This window comes from Aulonocara sp. 'chitande type north' Nkhata Bay, linkage group LG8, assembly GCF_057382095.1.
Source record: "Aulonocara sp. 'chitande type north' Nkhata Bay isolate Kocher_YH1m ecotype deep benthic linkage group LG8, A_spYH_male_GT1.1, whole genome shotgun sequence".
Classification (NCBI taxonomy): Eukaryota; Metazoa; Chordata; class Actinopteri; order Cichliformes; family Cichlidae; genus Aulonocara; species Aulonocara sp. 'chitande type north' Nkhata Bay.
The window spans coordinates 6,805,126-6,828,655 of NC_141351.1; the positions used below are offsets into that span (position 1 = coordinate 6,805,126).

The window sequence follows — 23,530 nt, forward strand, 5'->3', positions numbered from 1 at the left end:
GCCTGTGACCTTTGACCTTTCCTTGGCATTTTGTGCAAGTACAAACTGGACCTTATATGTATTTATACACAAATGTATACAAAAATCAACCTGTAAACACTGAAAAACTCCTCAAGTTTCTATTAAATGGATAAATGTAAAACTATACAAATGGTAAAGTGTTCTTATAACTGTTTAATTGATGTAAAAAGGCTGGCTTAAATACAAACTCAATATAAAAGTTATTGAAAGATCCTTAAAAAGTTTTATTGTAGCTTTTTCAAAAACTGTATATTATTACTTCTTTTTTTTAACCAGACTGGTTAATGAATAGGTCTATACTTCTGTGAAGTAATATGCAGAATAAATCTCAACAATCAATCAACAGGCTATAATAAAACTCTTAGCTTTGAAGTAGACTTTGTGTAAATCTTTCAGATATCTAAAATTTAAAGCAAATATAAGGAGCTGTGGTGGTGTAGTGATCAGATGACAGGCGATGAGGATTCTTCAGCTGGATGTTCTGCAGCAGTCAGGAAACAGGAAGTCTGGGTCCTCAGGGCAGCTTCTCAATGACAATTGTAACTCAATACTTACACTGAGTAACAGAAATGGGTTTGTCCTTAAATAATATTAGTATAAACTTAATGTAGTCAAATGTTATAGTCAATGAAACCGACTTGAAAAATGTAGTTCAATCTAATTTAATATTTATGTAAATACAGCAGTCTGAATGTATATATTACAAAATAACCAGATTGTCTTATTACAAATAAACCTTTAAGAGGTGTATATTTTATATAATTTATCAAAGCAATTGCACCTGTAAGCCAAACAGCCAATCAATGTTTATTCCAAAGTGTAATGCAAAATTAAAATGACAAATGTAGGGCTGTGTAAGTAGTTTCTACTGTGAGTTCTACTGTACTGAAATTCTACTACTGTAATTTTAACTTTCTACTTGTGATTTCCAGCAAAATGACTGGATGTGAGAGAGTTTAACGACAGGAAAGATGGAGCAGTGAGAACAGAGATCTCTCAGAATTCTGAATACAGATTGACGAAGTTCTGGTAACCTCAATTTCAAAAACTTAGATTCTGGTAAGACTGGATTTCAAGTCACAGGATTGCGTTTCAACTCAGGTTCAAGTTTGTCAAATTAGATAGAGCACATGGCGGAGAATGGATAGAAGATAGAATGGCTTGTCAAAAAAGATTGAGCAGGGAGAGGGAGAGTGATAGGACAGACTGAATTGCTTGTTAATGATAGAGGGAGAGGGTTTTCTGCAGCAGGTCACCTGTAGACAGAAAGAAAGTGGAATTAGACACACTTCCAATAAACCTGGCTTTACCGTATTTTTCAGACTATAAGGCACATTTAAAAGCCTTTAATTTTCTCAAAAATAGACAGTGCACCTTATGTATGGTTGTGCTTACTGATTTCAAACCACTTCTATGTGCTACACGGCACTCTGTCAAATGTTTTAGTATGACTTTGGTAAGCTACAAAGCAGCACCACTTGATGTATTGTCGGAGCATGGCTACCATAGTCAGCACCCTCGTAGAGTAATTCGTACTGTGCTTCAACATAATACGGTGTGTGTGTATAAGGGCCTGGCACCTGTTGAGAGCCATGCTTATGAAGCAGATTTCAAACTGATCAATCCACATTCATCAGTCCATAAATCCTGAAAAGTGAGTGTATTGTTCTGTATTTTGAGAGTTATTGTAAATGAGTTGAATAAAGTTTGACTTATCTGTTTTGTTTGGCTTAATGTGCCTTAGAATTTAGTGTGCCTTACAGTCCGAAAAATACAGAACATATATTACACACTGAAGAGTTGTACAGTACATTATTAGATTCAACTGAATGAAAATGTTTATCATATGGTGGTGGAACATTTCTAAGGACATTTTTGCATTCTATTAACACAATAAAAACAAACAGAGTCTGTAAACCAAGATGCGGTGCTACAGAAACTTACTATAAACATTATATGGTCAAGCTAAACCCACACAATGAAGTCAGAGCAGACAGTCTCAGACCACACTTCACATGCACTCAACTCACATGATCCTAAATGCCCAAAGGTCTCAAATTCCCGTTTCTGTGTGTACTTACCTGGTACAACAGTATATCATAATGTCTGGGGAGCAGTTAACATAAAAGTAAAAAATAATTTACTCAGTATGACTTTTGGCAAAATGAAAAATTTGGAGACAGATGACTCCTATACAGCAGTTTCTACATTTTTCAGTCAAATTTGGGGCATGTTTAATACACACTCCACTAAATCTACAATAAACTTAGCATGGCCGATATTAGGGCCTAATTAAAAATGTACTATGATGATAAGAGAGATCTGTAAGTCTGGAAATGTTTACATAGACTTTTCTAGGATCTGATGATTGCCAAGAGCTGTGCTGACTCACTGCACTAAACTGAATCTCCTGTATCTTGTATTTTGCTCGTTTGTGTTGTTGTGTTTGCACATCTCTGTTGCTTGTGGGGCTCGCACACAAGAATTTCACTCGCATGTGCTGTGCCAGTGTGCCTGCACATGTGATGTGACAATAAAAGTGATTTGATTTGATTTGATTTATAATGAGAAACATTTCCCTCAGACAAACCTTTACTTACCAGACTGAGACGATCAGATCAGCAGTCTAGAGAAAGGAAACAATTCATCAGATCACTGTTTGATGATTCAGACTGTTGAGCCTCTTCACACACAATCCAATTTACTGTGACATAAATTAACTAGTAAAATTCTCAATTTATTTAAGGCTTTATTAGCTTACTGTAGTCTAAAGAGGAGATAAATGAACTGCAGCGTCTCACATGGCTATAGCAAGTGTAATAAAAGCATTCATTACTACAGAAATATAAAGAATAGCCAGCAATATTTGTTGGCACAAGTGCAGGATATACCAAATATTTCCTACACCATGTAATAAAACCTGACTTTGTGTTTTTGCCAATCAGTAAATGGAAACATATCACAAAAAGTCAAACTACTGTATGTAAGTTGCCAAATGTGCTACGCAATGCCAGGTTCATACTGCTTCAGTTACAATCACTGTTTACTTACCAGCAAAGGCAAAACCAAAGATCTCTTTCACTCTGCGTAACAAAAGACAAAGCACAAAAACACAGAATGAGACAACTCAAATCAGCATCACAGTCAATACTGCATCACTCTGTGTAGTCCAAAAGATTCAGTACACTTCTTTGTTTACCACAGCAACAAACAACTCACCTTTTTCTACACCTTATTAAAGATTACTGTCTTCATTAAGGTAAAATGTGGTTTCATCCATTTGTAATAAGCCACACACGTTTCTCAGTTATGTGATAGCTCTATTAGTTTGGTGCTATTAGATAACACAGTAGATTTAATAAGCAATGATTTGCTACACCTAGCTCTGCACACTTTATCCAATTCTGACATCACAATTTCAAAGCATGAACAATCATAAATGAAAGCTTGGATGTTATTTTTGTAGGCTTCAACATTTGAGTTCTTCTGCATTCAAATTCTGCTTCCTAAAAATATTATCACCTGCACACAGTATCATTTAATATGCTGTTGTTTTAAATATCTACATATCATATTTATAATATTAATGGTGCACTGCTGCATTTTATTTATTTGAAGGTGGACTTTTTTATATTTCGTTAGTTTTTCACAAAGTGAGAAGTTAAACAGAGCTGCAGGTGTAGGTTTCATTAAAAAAAAAAACAACCTGCACAAACAAGTGTTTGTTAAACAGTTCTTAAAATTTAACTAAAAAACTAAAATTAACTAATTAAAAAAAACTTCTTGTTAAGAGATGTTATTATTCTTATATTATGTGTTTCATCCTCACTCTCTCTCTCCCTTCTGTTAATTAACCCACAGCACAAAAACACACCGGTACAGGCACGTGACTCTTTTTCTCCCGGCTTTCAGTCAGAAGCTGTGTCCCAAAATGTCGGCTGCATCCTCCGGAGGCCGCATTTGAAGGCCGATTATGTCACAGCCAGTCGACGAAGGCTGTCTCAAATGCGGCCGACAAATGAGTCCTTCATTTCCCCGAATAAACTTTTAACATATTTTTAGGCGAGAAAGTAGCGGTGTAAATTACAAATATCTGCTTGGTTTATCAAGACATCGCATATTTGCAAAAGTGTGCCGACGTTTTCAGAGACGTCTGTCACCCACCGGCTCGATGGCAAGCCGGGAGGGGGGTTCAGACCCCCGCTCTTTCGCTACTCAGGTTAAACATGATATACAAGTCACTCTGATAACTTAAAAATGTAATTGTTTGCCTTTTTCTGTGTTTTATTTGTTCTGGAGTAAATCGGTTTGGCTGAGATCAAAGTTATTAGATTATTAGATTAAATAAAGCTTTATTAATCCATCCGGTGGGTCCTCCGGGATTTTCACACAGCTCAATAAACGTTAAACGGTCGAGAATTTACGCCAGTGTCCTGTTATATTTTAAATAGCAAGGAGCAGACGGCCGAGTTTATTAAACTCCAGCGAGACAGCGGTGACGCAAATCTGAAGGCTAGACCGTCCAGTTTCACAGCCTTCTCGGTCCACGTAGACCGCGAAAGCTGGGTCCTCCGAAAGATGCAGCCGACGTTTTGGGACACAGCTAATGGCGGTAAAATGGCTCCTTTGAAGTTGCCGACCCTGCTGCTTCAGCAGCTAATCAGTGGTTCTAAAATGACGGCTCATTACCTCACAACCGAAAGAATGAGGCCGTTTTTAACTGACTGATTTGTGAAGAGAACTAACTTCAGCTTCCCTAACAGACTCAGAAACACTAACACACCGAATGAACCAAATACAACACAATAACTGTAATAAACAATCAAATGAACCATATTAATTTCACACTGGGCCTATAGCAGCTAGGCTAGGCGTTAGCACTTAGGGCTAGCATACCAAACACTCCTTTTAAATAGTAAAATTACAACGTTTCACTAAAAAAGCAGCCATTGTGTTACTTTAACATGACTTATACTTCGACTGGCTTCATAAGTCACTAACAACAACTGGGTAAATCCCTCATACAGCTTATAGACATTTCATTTCAGATAAGAGAGACAGAGAAGCAGCACTTACCGGCACGGATTGAGCTGAGAGTGGACAGAGATTCAGGAGTCAGGCGGAGACATAAAAAAGGAGGCATTCACGAGTAGTGGGAAAAGTGGGAAACTCCGCAATTACACAAAATTGGCATGGAAAACGTGAAAATATATGTAAATTTAAATATTATTATACTAGATTTTTTTGCAACAAAAAACAACTTTTAATTTAATTCTATAAGTTTAATAAATGTTTCAAATGGGATTCTTTGAATTTGAAATAATGGTTAAAAGACATAAATAAACACAAGGTCATTATGTTAAAATGTACTTTATTATGATAGATTTATTTAACTGACTGCAGTAATAAGAACAGTCTTCTTCTGAACACCAACACCAAGGAGCTGGTGTTGGTGATCGCCTAAGCATCCTCACAGTAGGAGCTGCAGAGGCTCATCTCACTCCACTGCAGGACTCAAGAGGTTCAGGAGGTCCCTTAACCCCACTGCCATGAGACTTTTTAACAGCGACTCCTGACATGTTCATTGCACATTTGTTTCTTTTACTCCAATACATATTGGTTGTAATCATATGAATTCTGAATTGCTTTAAAGCTGAAGCTGTCTGCTAAAACTAGCTGAAAAAGCTGAAAAGTTGCAGAAAAGGGTGGCCTTTTGTTGTGGGCAGTCTGAGGTACACCTGTGCACTACTCATGATGTCAGATCAGCATCCTGATGTGGCACACCTGTGAGGTGGGATGGATTACCTCAATATAGCAGATGTGCCCACTACCACACATTTGGACTGATTTGTGACCACTGTTTGGGAGGGATGGTTATATTGTGTATCTGGAATGAATTTTAGGTCTCTACATCCATCCCATGAGGAATGGGAGCAGTAACAAAGGTGTTGCGTTTATATTTTTGTTGAGTGTATATTTGGCAGAAATACTATATTTGGCACAAATCTTATAAAATAGCAGAAATAGTATGATTTAGCACAATAGTAATAACTTAAACAGAAAAATTGGAAAAGCAAAATGGACAGGTGAAAAAATGCTGAACATGCTGAGGGTCCCTCAAATATACTTGTTAAATGAAAAAAAATCAGCAAAAAAATCTATAACAGCCACACAATCACAAATATGTACACATAAGGAAACACACATGCACAGAGAGACACACACACAAGATCCAATTCAGTCACCCAGTCTAAATATATTGAATTTGAATCTTAGAATGAGATCATCCCATTAAAAGGCTCTCTCTCTCTCTCTCTCTCTCTCTCTCTCTCTCTCTCTGTCACACTGTCACACACACACACACACACACACACACACAGACACACACACACACACACGGAGAGAGAAGTAAGTTTCTAGGTCAGCCTGGGAGCTGCTGAATTTGAATCCACCAATCAGAGAGGCTGTGCACTTTTCCCCGCCAAAACAGGTGCATCTATTTGCACACGCAGCACAGAGAGGCACAGGATTATTGCAGTCTATTTCTCATAGTGACGACTCCCCTCAAACAAATGACCATAATTTCCTAACCGTAGGGGCTAGAGCGGTCATTCTTACACCGTTTTGTTCAGAAGAGATGGGGGAATCTTCCAGTGTTGACAATTTATCATTAAAATGCGAATTTTTAGAGATATATGACATGAATGACTTGTTGACTTAGAAGCCACGAATTCCCCAATATGCAAATTTGAATGCCTCAGACCACATATATGATTGGCTGGCTGGGAAGCCGTGCAGGCCCTGATTTGTGGATTTGAATTCCTCAGCCCTCAGATATGATTGGCTGGCTTAGAAGCCATGAAGGCCCCAATATGCAAATTTGAATGCCTCAGGACACATATATGATTGGCTGGGAAGCCTGCAGGCCCTGATTTGAAAATTTGAATGTCTCAGTCCTCACAGAGGATTGGCTGCCTGGGTACCTGGCAGAAATATATAGAAATACTATGATTAAGCATAAATACTACATTTAGTAGAAATACTATGTTTTAGCACAAATACTATAAAAAGCAGAAATACTATATTAAGCACAAATCCTATAAAAAGCAGAAATACTATATTAGGCACAAATCCTATAAAAAGCAGAAATACTATATTAGGCACAAATAGTATAAAAAGCAGAAATACTATAATTTAGCAGAAATACTATGTTAGGCACAAATCCTATAAAAAGAATAAATACTATAATTTAGCAGAAATACTATATTAGGCACAAATCTTATGAAAAGCAGAAATAGTATGATTTAGCAGAAATACTGTATTTAGCACAAGTACCTATTCGCTATGATTTTTGCTATTTTTTGCTATTATACTTTTTAAAATATTAGGCTTTTTTCCTTTAATTTGTCCCATTGAAATGAATGGAAAACTTCCAAAATTCTGCTAAATTTTGCTTGTTTTTGAAACTTAACTACTTCCTCATACTTTCGCCTAGAACAACCATTCAAACTTTAAAATGTTCACAAATTATTGGGCTATTCAGGTATGATTCAGCTATTTCAAATCTTTTACCGTTTTACTTTTATGCCTCTTAAAGTTTTGAGTTGCAAAATTGTGATTTTTCACAAAATACATGCGTTGTTATGGTTGCTATGCTCTTGGCTTCCAGTGTGACACTGAAGCTTTTGCAGTCTTCTCTTCATGTCCGAACAACTGTTTGCTACTTGCTCAATTTTCACTCAACTTCCACAAATTATACATCAAAACGTAGGTATTTTTGCTGGCTTTCAGGAAATGTCACTATCATTGTTGTGGGATTTATAGAATTTTCGCAAATCTCCTCAGACCAACACAATGTCAGAAAACTCTCCATATAAAGTGAATGGAGAGCTTGTTCAAAATCACCGCTGGATTTCTGTAATGAGAGGCATATTCGAATCGTCATATCTCCTTAACGAAGCAAAGTTAAGACATGAGGCTTGTCCCCGAATATCTTCAGACACCCCTGACGCTCACAATTCAAGAATTTCTTTCTCACCTATTACCGTTCTGAAATGAGTTGGACTTGTTTGAGGGTAGGAAATTCGTCCTTCGCTCAGATTTCTTCAGATTTCAAACTGTGGAAATGAAGCACTTTTTTCTCTCGTCATAACTTTTTTTTGGATTTCCACAGAGACCTGAAAATTTCCATGATTGTTCACCAAAGCCTGCTGTCTCTTACGGTGAAAGAATGATATCGATACTCCAAATAGATTTCAAGTCACAAAGCGTTGTTTGAGGGCAAGTCAAGGCAGTTTTTGCTTCGCTCTACTCAGTTATGGTGCATTAGAAGTCAAATATCTTTAATAATTCATATTTTAATGATAAATTGTAAACACTGGAAGATTCCCCCATCTCTTCTGAACAAAACGGTGTAAGAATGACCGCTCTAGCCCCTACGGTTTGGAAATTATGGTCATTTGTTTGAGGGGAGTCCTCACTATGAGAAATAGGCTGCAATAATCCTGTGCCTCTCTCTGCTGCGTGTGTAAAAAGATGCACCTGTTTTGGTGGGGAAAAGTAACGCTTATCTAGTGCTCACTGCTGGGTAATTCCTGAAATCTCTAATAGGGATTTCAAGGTGTTGGCAATGATCCGAGATCATTTTAGAAACTTGTGGGCCTCGAGTTCACACAAATGATAGTTGGTGACCAAAGACAGTCAACATGTAGCACTTACTCTGTTGCTCCTATCATATCAGCATGGAAATAATTTCACTTTTCCCTTCTTAAGGATGTTTGCCTCTTATCCGGGCACCAAGACATATTTTTCCCATCTAGACATCAGTCCTAACTCCTCCCACCTGCTTTCTCACGGGAAGAAGATAGTCCTGGCTATAGCTGAGGGGGCCCAAGACATCAGTCAGCTAACTGTCACCCTGGCTCCCCTGCAGACTCTGCACGCCTACCAGCTTCGGGTAGACCCCGGAAACTTTAAGGTGCCTAAACACCTCAGACCTATTTACAGCCCTTCCATCCCCTTCTTGCATTGGATTTTTTTTTTATTTACTTTTAATCTTTTAATCAGAGATAATCAGTTTTTTGTTATTCAGATTTTCCTATTAAGTATATCTACTAATCCAGTAAAGCCTGAACCACAAAATAATTGCCAGAAACTCATGTATCAAATATGATGCACTTGCTACAGGGTTAATATATATACTTGTGCAATTTCTTTGTTGTATGCTATAAGGCGTACAGGTGACTGCAATGTATGAAATTGTATTTATTTGTGCATTTTAATTCTGCATGCAAAAGATAATCCTATTAGTATGTAGGGATTTTTTCAGTAATTCTATAATAGAGTTTAACTGAACTAAAAAGAAAACAACAGATTTACTAACTGTAAGTCTGCTGCTGTTTTGTTTTTCCAGCCTGTTCAGATGACAAATCAACTAGTTTGTTTTATGAAGGAGGAAAAAAAATGGAAAAATGTTTTTTTTAATCTTTTGACAGCACTAATTAAAATAAATAATACATTTGATTAAATGGGTTCCTCCAGGAATATTGAAATGGGGTGCAAAAAGGCAGTATGTGAACCAGTCGGGAAATCTGAAAAATGGTTAAAAAAAAATTATAAGTGAACAAAATGACAATGTGTATAAGTATACGGTATTGTATTATACATATATGACAATTGTGGATGTTTGGGGAATTACAAGCTGTGAAACTAGCCGTTGTGAGGCGAGAGGGTGAGGAGGAGACGATATTTTTAATGCATTGTTTGGCACTTAAAATTATCAGACATGCTTTCTGTGCAAATTACACAATACTACATCACTATATTAACAATAACACACTGAGGACGATAAATGGCAGTGTGTGGGTTCATGATTTTCAGAAAACTGACACATACTATAAATTATGTAAGTATGTTGTTCACTTTTTACCAATCTTTTGTGTTTCTCCTGCAGCTGCTGTCGCACAGTATGCTCGTCAGCCTTGCCTGTTACTTGGGGGATGAATTCACACCGGTGGCTCACGCCGCCATGGACAAGTACCTGTCAGCGTTTGCTGCTGTTCTTGCTGAGAAATACAGATGAGACTCAAGCACTGGGTTTCCAGAAAGCATACGAGGCATTTATGATGCTATGTAAAATCTTTTTGTTTTTCTCTGTATGTGTCTCTGTCATTACTTTGTTACATTTTTAATGGTAAAAAATGTGCAATTCGTGTGTTAGTTTTTGTGCTGTTATATTATCAAATAAAAACAAATCGAATCTGTGGTGTTTCACGCATTATCATATCACGTTCAAAATGCATTGTGTTGATCATTTTCAAGGAATTCATCATTTGACTGAGTTAAGTTTTTTTAGTTGCTCACCGTCATGTCAGCTGATAATTTACATTATTTTACTTAAGCAAGCTTTCCTACTGTAAAATATTTTCATAATAAATAATACATTTACAACTACAAAGGCACATTTAATATTAAATCTAATCTGTTTTTTGTTTTATTGTTTTATTTTTCTAGTATTACAGAAACAAAGGATTCAGGTTTTAACACCAGTGAATTGGGAGGACTCTCCAGGTTTATCTATGGACCTCAAATAAAGTATTTACGGTACACAGAGCAACAGTGCCCCCATTTGGTAAACTGGTGGTAATACAGACGCATGCTGATGCAATATTCAAAGCAGCTCATAGACAAGATGTTAAATGTCAGTTTTTTAGATATTTAAGTGAAATAACTTCTGTAATTTACAGACATCTTTGTTGTGAGGTTGATTACACAAAAATTAACTTTTTTTAGGATTGCCAAAACGTGCTAATACTCTTTTTTACTTAATGGGAGTGTAAATGTTTTTAATATCATGACAGCAGAATGAACTGCATTCATTTCTTCATCCTTGCTTTTACCTTTGCTGGGTTTTTGTTGTTGTTGTTGTTGTTTTTAACATTTTGAGTTGATTGTAGCAGTCATCTCATGTGAAGAGCATGAGAGATAATTTATGCCTTCTGTTTGTATCTGCGCACAGTTACGCACGGTTGTAATTTTACAATCTACATTTTACAGGCTACATAGTCCAAATAATGCCAAATTACTCATAATTTAGGAGCTGTACTACGCTTAAGTTAAAATCCTCAGACTTCTTTCCCAGTAAAGTAAAAATGCACAGGCTTGATAGTTCCTGTGAACCCTAAACTTGCAGAGACTGGTGTTCTCACCTTTGGTTCTTATCTGTAGCTTCGCGTACGTGAAAATCCATGAGTCAGACAAGGTTGAAATATTTTTAATGAGAGGGAAAAAAGACAAAACATCAGAGACACAGATGAGATTTTTATACACCTGACATCTGTGAGGACCGTGCCCTGTTGGCCTGAAGTAAGAGTCTGCTTGAAGCAATCTTAGCATTAAAATAACTGGGAGACTGCGCAATATGTAAGGAAGCAGTTACAGTTAGAGCACATGCTGAAGAGTAGGTGGGGTGTGGGTGTAGATGAGATTGGTAGAGGAAGGGCAGGTGATTGGGGGGATTTGAGAAGATGAGAGTTGGAGATAGGGAGGGTGAAGGGAGCTACTGTTGTTCAAACGTTGAGCAATCAGCAGTCTTCTCCACCTTTCGGCTGCTGTATTGAAATGTAGTACTGTGGGACACCCTAAAACGTACATTTTTCTTCATAACTCACTAATAAATAATACATTTTCTATCATTTTAATAATAATAATATTACAGTAATATTACATTTAATGTAAGATGTCAGAATATCTAATTATGTGAGGGTTTTTAAAAAAAATTTAATTTTTATATAGTTAAAAACCAGGTGTAGATGTCAGGTACGCAGTGGGGGGAATAATTATTTGATCCTGGGGTAAATTTGTACGTTTGTAATTTGCAGGTTTACTGTACAGTGACTGTACAGAATATCAAACAAAAATCTAGAAAAACACATGAGACAAACATTATAAATTCATTTTCAGGTCACTGAGGAAATGATTATTTGATCCCTACAGTCCAGCCAGAATTCTGTTTGTGCTCATTTCTTTGGAAGTGAGAAAAATACAAATTCACCAGAGAATAAAACAATTATTTCCTCATCTGTACCATCAGACTTCTGTTCTAACGTCATGAAATGTGACGTCCTTGCAAGTAAAAGTGACCCTAGGTAATTTTGAAGAGTCTAATTCAATCGTTAGTATCATAGACATGTTCACAATTTCTCTTAAGAATATTGTTTGAATACATGAATTAGATACTTTTTAAAAAACCCAAATAGCCTGTGTTTAATAAGGAGCTGTGATTTAGCTCTTCAATACACCATTTTTCAATGTCGTTTGGTGAAAAATATTTTTTTATTGACAGAAAAGTTTATTCTCATGGAAAGATAAGGTCCTTTTGTTGGGCCTGATTTTACAGCCATGACTCCAGATGTACATTTACAAAAGTTACTAAAGTGGAAGAAAATAAAAACTGTAACTGGTGATCTCTCTCTGGGCATTTGTTCTCGGTAGATTATGAAGATATTCTTCGATCGTTATGTGTTTGTAGTTTTACTTTTTCAGGGTTGAGTTAGCACGTTTATTGTGTAATGTATTTTCTGAAATTATACGTTTTTGTTTTCCATTATTTCATCAAATGTGAAAAGCATAAATATCTACTTCTATCTTGTTGATAATGTTTAAAAACACAGAAGGAGCCCGTTTAATCTTTCGTATTAAAAATGAAGCTGCTGTGAGGACGTTGAACACGGCGCTGTCTCTGGTGCTGAAATTAGTTTGATTCCACTGCACTTAGCTATAATTTTGTATTTTCTAATTAGTTGTTTTTGTATTCAGTGTCCTTTTTTCATTCATTTTTTTAAGTGTAGTGTAGGTTTTTTTCTGTTAATTCAGATTTTTTTTCCACACCTCATTTTATTTTGTAGCTTAGCTTCGGTTAACTACATGAACTCTTCTATAAATAAACACAAATATCTTTATGCCCAGTTTGTGGTGTATAAATAGCTCTATTGTAAAGATGTGTAGAGGTGAAGGGCTAATTGATCAAGTAGTGGGGCGGTCACGTGCCCGCCCAAGTCCATGGGTTCACTGTTGAGTTCTCATTAATTTCTGGGGCTATTCCGCCACATTTGATAGTTTGCGTTATTCAGCTATAACTAAATAAACTAATCAAATGACCGAGTGACGTAAAGTCATCCGCATGACCATTTTTATCACTGCCAATTCTATCACAGCACCCTGCTGCTTTTCTGTTTCTTTCCCCGTAGGATTGTCTCCCACTTCTTTAATGTCATTTCTCTCCCTTACCTATCCTCTTGTGAATTATGAATTCCGCCGCTTTTCACGGGCTTAATGTCAGAGTTACAGATATATGGGACAGCTCAGGAACTGCACTGTATCACAAAGTCTTCCACCGTGTAAACCTGAAATCAGTGTTGCAGCTGACCTGTTCCGCTGTGGAGAAGAACAGCTATTGAACGGCTTAGATTTAAGACATTAATCTTAGACACTTCCACCCTTTGAGTCCCGTCAAAACTTTCAGTTTTGTTTGTTACAGATTAGAGGGAAGAAGGAAACAATAGTCTAACGCGAAACTTACCGCTGTGGGGAAAGGGGGGGAGACGCGTCATTTCGGTTGTAAGATATGCGATAGTTGATGTGTGTTCATTTATTGGAAGCGAGTGCGTAATTGTGACTGGTGGGTGGCCCAAAGCTGTGAGCGGAATGCTAAATCTTTGGCTCTGTCCTCTAACTTGGTCCTTCCTGCTGCAGTGGGCAGACAGAGATTTTAATGTTGCATTAATGTATTTTCTATCATTAAAAAGGGGTAGGTGTCAATGTGACTGTGTTAGTGCGCAATCTGCAGAAAAAATAAAAAACATGGGCAGTGTGAGCATTTACGCATGAGACACATTAGCTATGTCTTCATTGCTAAATAGAGGGGTCGGGATCTGACGGTAAATGATGTTTGGTGTTCTTCTCGGTATAGCACAGGTCAGCTATACACATGGATGTCAGGTTTATGATGGAATAGTTTATAACAGTGTAGCTCTCCTCTGGATAAATCTTGCGCTCCACCTCAGTCTTGTTCCCCTGGAACACACTCATTCGCGGTGCTTTCTAACAAAATACTTCAACCTTACAGAAAACCATGCTGGTTCTTCTTCCGCCTCCTCTCATTTATCTTAACAGCAGAGACAAACACCTGCAAATCTCTCATTTGCACTCCCTGGTATGGTGTGTACACTTTTGAGCAACTAATCTGCGCTGGACATTGGCAGGCAATTATGGATTACTGATTCCATCTTTGCAATTAAATTAGCCCAATATTATATAACCCAAAGAGCGTTCCACTCATCATTCTGACAGCTCTGATAGCTATAGTTCAATTAAACTATTGACCTAACTAACTGCAGTTATTTAGTGTCACTCCGATGCCCTCAAGTAGCACCACACCTTTACCTATATAGCTTCAAAGATTATGAATTAATAATTGTGGGAAAAGGTACAGTTGATACAGATTTCAGTGCTTTCATTTTTTTCTCTCTTTTCTAAACATAATACAGCGTTCCTGCGGGAAAGTAACAGTAATCTAATTTTTCTGCTCTTGCTCTTGATGAAGGCGGTCGCACTTTTCTCCTCTCCTCCTCTCCCTTAGCTTCCCTGCTTAGCCTCTTATGTCCTTGTCTAGTGTCATGTTTTTTGTATTACTTTTCCCTGGAACACTCTCTCACAGTCTGTTCTCTAAAACCTAAAAGAGGAATTATGGATTGGATCAACTGGTCCCTAGATGCAATTGACACCCCTTTCTCAACGAGAAGTTTGGGCTTGGGTGGGCCTGAGTGCTGAAGATATCTACCTATTCGGAATCATGGTAACAGGGTTCTGGCTAATCGGAGCTGGCTTGGCCCTGACTTATCGAAGAATTAAGAAAGCAGAACCGGCTGTTCAAACCCCCACAAGGCTGCCCGCTGGGATTGGAACGATGGGAGAGGCGTGAGTTTCTCAAAATGGGCTCATTGAGTGCAGCACGGATAAGATCTTGGAGATGCTACGGCTGCTAGCTCGGAATAACATCTCTGGGCGCAAATTGGATGACATCTCGGGGAGGCACGCTGCCGTGAGTTCTCAGAAATCGGCTCCTTGAGCACAAGAAATGACAACATCACAGAACCCAAGTATGGCGAAGCTCGCGGCTCTCCAACGGGAGATTGAGAGACCAGTGTTGGACTGTAGAACTGCTTTGAAATTCATATGAGCTGTTCGCACTAAAGTAAAAACACCATCACTTATGCGGATACCCGTTTGGCGCCAGCTGCAAGGCTGGGGCTGAACAACAAGGACACCTGGGTTGGCTGGAAGACTGTTTACTTAGCCTAGCAGGGCGAAGGACACTGTCTCAGCTGAACTCACACATACATATACACTGATATGCACACACTCATCCCCCCTCCCTTTCCAAACGCCTTCGACGCTTATTCCCTTCCGATGCTGACGGTGGATCAAGGAGACCAGTGCACGCAGGCCCGGATGCACTGTCTAAATCGGCTGTCTCTCACCCTTTACCCACCCCTGTTGCTTGTCATGTGTTTCTTTAGTGTATTTAGAGTTTTTTCATGTGCAGAGGTGTTTTTTTCTGTTCTCAAACTGGTCTCCCTGTTGGAGCTCAGTCTGGGAGGAGTTATTTTTTTCTCCTTATCTTTCCTCATGTGGTGCATTTTCCATTGTTATACCTCTCTGACCTGTCTTCCCCATGTGATGTTTGTGTAATGTATGTGTGGTCAGAGGGTAAGATGGCGCCTCCATTACGTGCAATAGGTCGGCAGCCTTAGGAAATTTCCCCTTGTGGGACCAATAAACGTTTATCAAATCAAATCAAATTACCATTTTTGCAATAGTAATCCCTTACTTTACTCGCTACTAGAAAAAAGTAATCGGATTACAGTAACGCGTTACAAGTAACTGCCCATCTCTGATTGAGAGTGAGGAGAGCGGCATAAACAGTGAAATAGAAAGTGCAAGCAAGATAAATAAAGTACATTTAAAAAATATAATCTTAAAATTAAATGCATGTATGTTTGTTTGTTCCAGTTGTAATTTACAACAAATCCCCAGCTGTGCACGCAATTCATCGCCCAACAGAAAATGAAATAAACAAAGTAGTATCTATAGTGAAAAACAATAGGGTACTCTCGTTAGAATGAAGAACAGCCTGTTACTGGTCATTTTGCGGTTATGGTTGTTTTTACTTACAAATCCTATAAAATATATGGTTTCTATTTTGAAGTTGTTATTATTTATTAGTTTAGTTTTTATTATAACCTTTGCAAGAGTGAAATCCGCTCTCATATTTCGCCATGTTACAGTCTAAAAACCTAAAAGTACAAACGAGATCCTTTATTTGCCCTCTACTCGGCATCCAGCCCCCCAGTGTGATATAAGATATAACTTATAAGCATGTGTAAAATTTAAAAAAAAAAAAATACAAAGGGAAAACGTAAACTTTGCTTCAGTGGGCCTTTATTTCTCTTTTGAGGTGATCCATAACATATTGAAACGGGCGTTAGATCTCCTTCTGGCTTCCAGATGCAGACGGATCTACATTTTAGTGGTACTGCTTTCCGAGAGCGGACACCACCACGGCCATGAACTTCTGGAAGGTAGCCTGAACCTCTGGGGTGAAAGCGGAACCCAGTTTTCTAGCAACAACAATGGTCAGGCAGTCAGAAAGCAGCTGCATGGAGAAAGAAAAAAAGGTATAAGAAAATGTCGTGTTTGCATTAAAAAGAAGAAGAAGAAAGGCGGGTTCTGAGGTTTACCTTGAAGTTGTCGGGGTCGACATGCAGCTTGTCTGAGTGCAGGGCGCTCAGCTCGGCGTAGGTGGCTTTAATGTTGTCCATGTTCTTCAGAGCGCTGTCCAGACCGCGGAGCAATTTGATTCCGTGGGCAGCGACTTTCGGGTTGGTGCTGATGGCTTCGGCGTTGTAGAGGTTACCGAAGGAGGAGAAATACCTCTGAGTCCAGGGGTAAACGATCAGACACCTGCAAGGGAGAAACACACGTGAGTTTGGCCACAGGGCACGTCATAGGAAGGATTGTCCTCTTGCAGAGGTGTTCCTTACCTGACCAGAGTCTTGGGCCCAACGTCGTTATAGTCCAGCTTGGAAAAGATGTTGGAGATGATGCTGCGTTCGTTTTCGCTCCACTCAACCATGGTGGCGTTTGATTATGATTTTTTTCTTCAGGCTTGAAGGAAAAGGCTGAATAGTGCTTCACTAGACCCCCTGCATCTATTTAAATGCGTCGAAGCTCCCCCACCCCAAATGAGAAGTCTGCTGTGATAGGCTGGAGATGATGCGCGTGAGATAAACTGCAGACTTCACCAGAAGTTTCTGGATTTGTTGATACGGTTTTGTTATTCGTGTCCTGCGCAATTTAAGCAAAGCCAAAAACAAAATTTCAATTAGCGCAGTTATTGTGCGGCCAAAGATTCCAAAGCCCAATATTTTATGCGCAAAATATTCCCAACATATTCTATTACAGTTATTTCAAATGCAGTCCTCAAGTCTCTGATAATTCTTATTATTATTTTTATTTTATTTATTTTTATTTATTTTTATTTATTCAGCTGTTATTAGCTGAATCCTGAGTTGCTGTTGAGTTTTTTATTTTATTTTATTTATTTATTTATTTATTTATTTATTTATTTATTTATTTATTTATTTATTTTACTTTTAAACAAATCACACAGAGGATAAAATTCATAAAATGCGAAAAAGGCCTTTTGAAAATTATCTGTCAACATTGATTAAAGTGCGTCCCCCACTTTTTAAAATCTAAATAAAGTGTGTATATATTTTAAATGTGAATTCAGATTTTTTTTTAAAATATAGAAATGCATAATTCGTCTGTATCTGCCTGATATTATACAAATAAAGGTTCAACAACTTCACATCTTCACAAAAATATCAACATTATATAGAAATATAAGTAAAAAGGCTAAACATTTATGCGGAGAAAAATGAAAGAATTTATTTATTTATTTAGTCTTTATTTGTCTTTATTTTAAATGTGAGGAATGGTTGCCAAGCAGCTCGAGAGTGTTTGACGCTCTTTAAGTTATATCTCGTAAACCACACCGGTGTTATCTGCAGCAGCGAACCCCCCTCCACCCAAACCCCCCTGCGTCCACAGATGCATGTGTTTTGATTAAGAACACTTGAGCTGGCTGATAAAGGCCGTCTGCTCTATTTTCTACCACTGATAGGAACTTATTTTATGAACCGAGCCAAAAAAGAAAAAAATTCTGAATTAAAAAATTCAGAATTTTAAATCTGATAAATCTGATAAATCTGAGAAAGCTTTAAACAGCTTCAATTTGATAAGAAGAGCTGTTTTTTAATCTTGTATTTTTAGTATATCCTAGATCCACCGAGTGTACTTGCATATATTATAGAATTTTGCGCTCTTTTCTGTAAGTGCGTAATGTGCATGCACGCATTTTTGTAACTCCCACCTGCATCCATAAATGACCCACATTCTTTGCGATCACGAAATCTGTTTTTTTAATAGATCATTTTCTTATACTTATATTGTACTTCATTGGTAAAATTGTTTAAATGATGATCACATCACGAAAATATACTTAATTTTTTTATTGATTGATTTAAGTAGTACGAATCGAATCGAATTGTTTTGTAAATATTCAAAATTATCATTATTATTATTACTACTACTATTACTATAATTTACTTGGTTCAGGCCTCAGTAAAGCTGGAAGTAATAGAAAAATGTGTTCAGTTTTATGAATCAATCAGTTTTATTGGCATTAATTTCACAGCAACTCCTTAGACACGAGTTCACTCATTGTTCTTAGAACTGTAGACTTTCTGCACATGATATCACTCCGCCTGAGATGTTCTCCACTCATCAGTCATCAGGGGACCATGTGCTTCACCTCTAACTTCTCACAAACTTGCAAAGCAGAAAATGTGGTTACGTTGCACTTTTGGTATCCTACACGAAAAAAATGCAGAGTGTTTTTTTGCAAATTCACACCCAAGATGTCACCAGCAGATATCACCCTCTGCGTTGGCCTAAAGCCAAACAAGTTTCTATCAGGTCCGGTGAATGAGTCCTATCTGCGTCACAGCTTGTGGCTTGGTATCAGATGCCCTGGGTGTGACCCAGGGGGGCAACTGAATTTAAGCACAGCTCCTCGCCGGGTAGCATCATCAGAGAGAGAGAGACAACCGATCCAACATGAGTCTGACTGAGAAAGACAAGGCTGCCGTCAAGGCAGTCTGGGCCAAGGTCGCCAGGGTTATGGATACTGTTGGAGGCGACGCTTTGGGCAGGTAAGGCTGTATTGGCACTTCTTTATTGAATTCAGTACAATTGAATTTTATTTATACAGCGCCAAATTACAGCAACAGTCGCCTCAAATATTTAAACACACTTCAGATGTGTGTTTCCACTACTTAAAATAAGCTCGTGCTCCAGGTGAGGCTCGAACTCACAACCTCGGCATAACTCTGCAGGCTACTGTCTTATAAGTACCGCGCGCTGACCGATTGCGCCACTGGAGCTTGTGACCCACCATGTTCATCTCTGCTTCCACAGGATGCTCCTCGTGTATCCGCAAACCAAGACTTACTTCTCCCACTGGCCGGACCTGACTCCCGGTTCTGAGCCCGTGATGGTTCACGGAAAGCTGATCTTGAGTGGAGTCACTGAGGCCGTGTCCAAGATTGACAACCTGAAAGGCGGCCTGCTGGAACTGAGCGAGCTGCACGCCTTCAAGCTGAGGGTGGATCCATCTAACTTCAAGGTAAGACGCGGATCATGTGCATATGCGATTTCAGTTATAAACAGAGGTTATTGTCTATTCCTATTTCACGCACGGTTAATTTATGTAACAAAGTAATCCAACGTATTGAAAAGATTGTTCTTAAGAAGATCGAGTTTATTGACTATGCATTTGCACTAACAAACAGTCTGTTTATTAAAAGCGATTTCTGCCGAGCAAACTTCATATATTTGGTGTAAACTGTTTCCTCTCTCTGCAGATGCTGGCTCATTGCGCTATGGTGGTGATCGCCATTATGTTCCCTAAAGATTTCACCCCGGAAACTCATGTCGCCTTCGACAAATTCTTGGCCGCCGTGGCCCTGGGTCTCTCTGAGAAATACCGTTGAGATGTCGGCAGCGAAAAGCGCAGTTTGTGACCATTAAAATCATGGTTGGAAAACGAAAATAAAGCATGCCGCCAAAAATAATCCTGCTCTGTGTGTGTGTGTTTTTCTTTTTTTAAATATCCCACTGTGTCGTTTCACACCTGCACACGTGACACTGCAGAAAAAAGTCCCAATAAAGAGTTTAGATTAAATGGCAGTGTTCTTTTTCTATGGGGAAGAACTGAGAAAAAATGATTTTATGTATTTTTATTTATTTATTTTATACTAAACAACAATCCATAGATTACAAACTGCCATGGAATAACAGTATCAAAAAGAAATATCCAAAAGTATGCCCTTTTTTAAATATATGGAGTGAAAGACAGAGCTTATGGATATATTGAATCCTGCACCACAGCTGTAAATGGAGTCATTTCATTATGATTCGGAGTTTATCATCACCTAGAATGATCCTGCAAAAACGAAGAGACAGTGACACTGGTGTATCATTCCTGTGGTTTAATTTAGTAATCCAGTTATGTGTAACTTCTCTTACCTGACCAAAGCAGCGGCCACAAGACCTCCCCCAATGGGACCGACCCAGTACACCCAGTGGTAAGTCCAGTAACCGGTCACCACAGCTGGACCGAAAGCCCTGGCAGGATTTAGACACGTTCCTGATATATCACCCCTGCACATAAGTGATAAAGTTAAACAAGAGGAAAAACAAGTTTTTAAATCATTTACTTAAGCACAAGATAAAATCCTGCTTAAGTAGGCCAATAATGCAAAACACTTTAGAATATGCCTAAAGCACCAAAAGCAATCAGACCAGGATATCATATATTTTTACAATATTATTAATGGGTCAGGTGAACAACACTAGAGGGCAATTTTAAGCCAATAGCACAAGTCATCTTCAAGTGCAGGATCTACCATGGATCGCACTACCAGAAGGAAACATTGCAGAAGTTGAGGACAGCTACACGTATCTGGGAATCCCACAGGCAAATAGCAAGAACAAGATCCAGGCTATCAAATTAATATCACCGCCCTGCCTGTGATCAGGTAAAATGGTAAATGGCCTGTATTTGTATAGCGCTTTACTAGTCCCTAAGGACCCCAAAGCACTTTACACATTCAGTCATCCACCCACTGGTGATGGCAAGCTACATTGTAGCCATAGCTGCCCTGGGGCGCACTGACAGAGGCAAGGGTGAAGTGTCTTGCCCAAGGACACAACAACCGAGACTCAAACCGGCAATCTTCCGATTACAAGGCGAACTCCCAACTCTTGAGCCAAGATCGCTGCTGGACAGGGCCCTGTGTCTCACCCTGCCAAGACATTGATTATGACCGTACAGCCCACCAGGAAAGGAGCCAGTGGGGTTTTCGTCCTGGTATTGACAGCCACCAGCAGCACCACCAAAGTTATCAGGCAGGTCATGGCCACCTCTCCGAATATGGCTCGTGACAGCTGGCTGTCTGACTTGAGGATAGTAAACGCTGCTCCCGTGGCATTGATGAAGCGTTCTGGAGGGGTCATCAGCTATGAAACAGTAGAGTTGTGGTGAAAATTTCACAGGATACTCAAACATGCATTTAGAAGATGTGAAGGTGCTGAACCTTCAACTGACCTTGGCCATTCCAGCTCCCACCACTCCTCCAATCAGCTGGCAGACAATATAGAGCCCCGCCATCATCAGGTCCATCCCTCCACACAGGTAGATGGCAACAGTGAAGGGAGGGTTAAAGTGAGAGCCACTGGGAGGAGGCAAAGGAGCAACAAAGACAAAGTTGAGAACAAACTGAGCTAACTCCACTCAAATCTGGTAAATGTCTACACCGTAAACCTTTAACCCAGAGTTATCAAACATAAGGCCCAGGGGCCAGAATGGGCCAGCAAAGACTCCTGATAAACACCTCCCCGTGAACACTCATGCTACTTCAAAGTAAAACAAGGTGATAGATTAACAATGAAATGACAGAAAAGTTATTTTTGTCACTTACTGTAAAAATTTATTTTTGTTACAATGAAGCCACAGTCAAATAAATAAATCTGTGCATTAACAAAAATGGTCTGTTTTATAATTACAGGATAGTTTGGGCGATGACCTATAAGAAATTGTTATTTGTTATGTGATTTTACACATTTAATTCAAACAATTTAACCCCAAAGAGTTATGCCGACAGATTTCTTGCATTTTCTGCAGTGACGCGCTGTCGAAACTGACCTTCCTTTTCTTATATAAAGACATCACAAGGATTAAATGTGTCATGTGGCACGCTACGTCAAATCCCTGCTTTACCCTCTAGATTTTTTAAATTGATTTATTTGCATCAATCATACATACACTGCCTCGTTTATCTACAAAAGATATCCTGAAAAGATTTAAGGTAGGTAAATGAACTTTATCTTTAACCTTCAAGTAACCAAGGTTAAAGTTTGACATAAATGATATTCAAACAAACAATCCAACAACTAAAACATAAATGCCAACGTTTGACTTAATAAATAACTTTACCTGATTTTATCCATGACAGCCACCAGCACGGCTACAGCCAGACCGTGCACCAGGGCTGGCTGTAGCCGTCCAGCTTCTGGTACGTTCTCGATCACAGACACACAGCCGATGAAAACAAAGAACAAGGTCCCCACAATTTCAGCCAAGCAGGGCTGGTACAATCTCTCGTATTTGTTAGGTTGAGGTTTCAACACGGGTTTAGTCTTCATAGGCTCCATTAGAGCAGAATCTCCCATTTCAATTTGCTCCTCGCCCATTGTCGCTCCTTATTTGCCTGCACCTGCAGCTGGCTTCTCTGTACTCGGACCAGTGTGCCGAAGTGCCGAAGGTGCTGCAAGGTGTTGGGGTTTATTAATAATCATCCCCCATAACCTGCACACTGCAAACATATTGCATCACTGGTCATAAAAGCATAAAGAATGAATTATTGAGCCATATAAATGTTCTTCACACCTGTTCAGCCATGCTTGGCAGTGTTTGAAGGAGTGCACTTAAGTGACATCTTTAAAAAAAATAAAACATAAAACGCATAAAACATAATGATGCATGAGGGAGGGGTGGAGGTCACAAGTTCCAGAGTTAAAGTATTCTTCTGTCATAACAATCATTGTCTTTGCTTTATTTGCATCCCCTGCCAAACCTAAAGCAATCGCCAAGCGTCCATATAGATAAGCTAGATTAGAGACTTTGCAGAAAGTTATGGTCCAGGGTAGGTGGATTTTACACTCTTGGATAACAACACTGAACTTTAGATTATGTCAGACTAATTACATCCTAAACTAAGATAAACATGTATGTACCGAAACATATTTATATTATTTAATAGAC

General features: G+C 38.7%; 4 protein-coding genes, 1 long non-coding RNA gene and 1 other non-coding gene across 8 annotated transcripts; 2 read left to right on the forward strand and 4 right to left on the reverse strand.

The window, feature by feature from the left end:
• Positions 1-316: 316 nt before the first annotated feature.
• Positions 317-5,136, reverse strand: LOC147322974 (uncharacterized). The gene is made up of 4 exons (XR_015130694.1): positions 5,098-5,136; positions 3,073-3,104; positions 2,622-2,647; positions 317-1,277 (listed from the first exon to the last, which is right to left on the reverse strand). It is a non-coding gene; the product is annotated as an uncharacterized LOC147322974 (long non-coding RNA).
• Positions 4,530-11,149, forward strand: LOC147322975 (hemoglobin subunit alpha-D-like). 2 transcript variants are annotated; one of them, XM_086303013.1, is made up of 3 exons: positions 4,530-4,633; positions 8,794-8,998; positions 9,974-11,149. In XM_086303013.1, exons 2-3 carry the CDS (start codon positions 8,795-8,797, stop codon positions 10,100-10,102), a joined length of 333 nt encoding a protein of 110 aa, XP_086159139.1. In that variant the 5' UTR covers positions 4,530-4,633; position 8,794; the 3' UTR covers positions 10,103-11,149. The 2 variants fall into 2 exon arrangements, with proteins under 2 accessions (XP_086159139.1, XP_086159138.1); XM_086303012.1 differs by lacking the exon at positions 4,530-4,633 and having other exon boundaries at positions 8,593-8,998.
• A 5,355-nt stretch (positions 11,150-16,504) lies between these two features.
• On the reverse strand, positions 16,505-17,281 carry LOC147322976 (hemoglobin subunit beta-1-like). Its single transcript, XM_086303014.1, has 3 exons — positions 17,124-17,281; positions 16,821-17,043; positions 16,505-16,735 (listed from the first exon to the last, which is right to left on the reverse strand). The coding sequence occupies exons 1-3, from the start codon at positions 17,213-17,215 to the stop codon at positions 16,607-16,609; spliced, it is 444 nt and encodes a 147-aa protein (XP_086159140.1). The 5' UTR covers positions 17,216-17,281; the 3' UTR covers positions 16,505-16,606.
• Positions 17,282-19,225: 1,944 nt separating this feature from the next.
• On the forward strand, positions 19,226-20,279 carry LOC147322977 (hemoglobin subunit alpha-like). Its single transcript, XM_086303021.1, has 3 exons — positions 19,226-19,358; positions 19,624-19,831; positions 20,070-20,279. Exons 1-3 carry the CDS (start codon positions 19,264-19,266, stop codon positions 20,196-20,198), a joined length of 432 nt encoding a protein of 143 aa, XP_086159147.1. The 5' UTR covers positions 19,226-19,263; the 3' UTR covers positions 20,199-20,279.
• Positions 19,496-19,589, reverse strand: trnai-uau (transfer RNA isoleucine (anticodon UAU)). The gene is made up of 2 exons: positions 19,552-19,589; positions 19,496-19,531 (listed from the first exon to the last, which is right to left on the reverse strand). It is a non-coding gene; the product is annotated as a tRNA-Ile (tRNA).
• On the reverse strand, positions 20,201-23,228 carry aqp8a.2 (aquaporin 8a, tandem duplicate 2). 2 transcript variants are annotated; one of them, XM_086303020.1, is made up of 6 exons: positions 22,781-23,228; positions 22,703-22,738; positions 21,815-21,941; positions 21,512-21,726; positions 20,734-20,868; positions 20,201-20,650 (listed from the first exon to the last, which is right to left on the reverse strand). In XM_086303020.1, exons 1-6 carry the CDS (start codon positions 22,957-22,959, stop codon positions 20,608-20,610), a joined length of 735 nt encoding a protein of 244 aa, XP_086159146.1. In that variant the 5' UTR covers positions 22,960-23,228; the 3' UTR covers positions 20,201-20,607. The 2 variants fall into 2 exon arrangements, with proteins under 2 accessions (XP_086159146.1, XP_086159145.1); XM_086303019.1 differs by having other exon boundaries at positions 22,703-23,226.
• Positions 23,229-23,530: the final 302 nt, after the last annotated feature.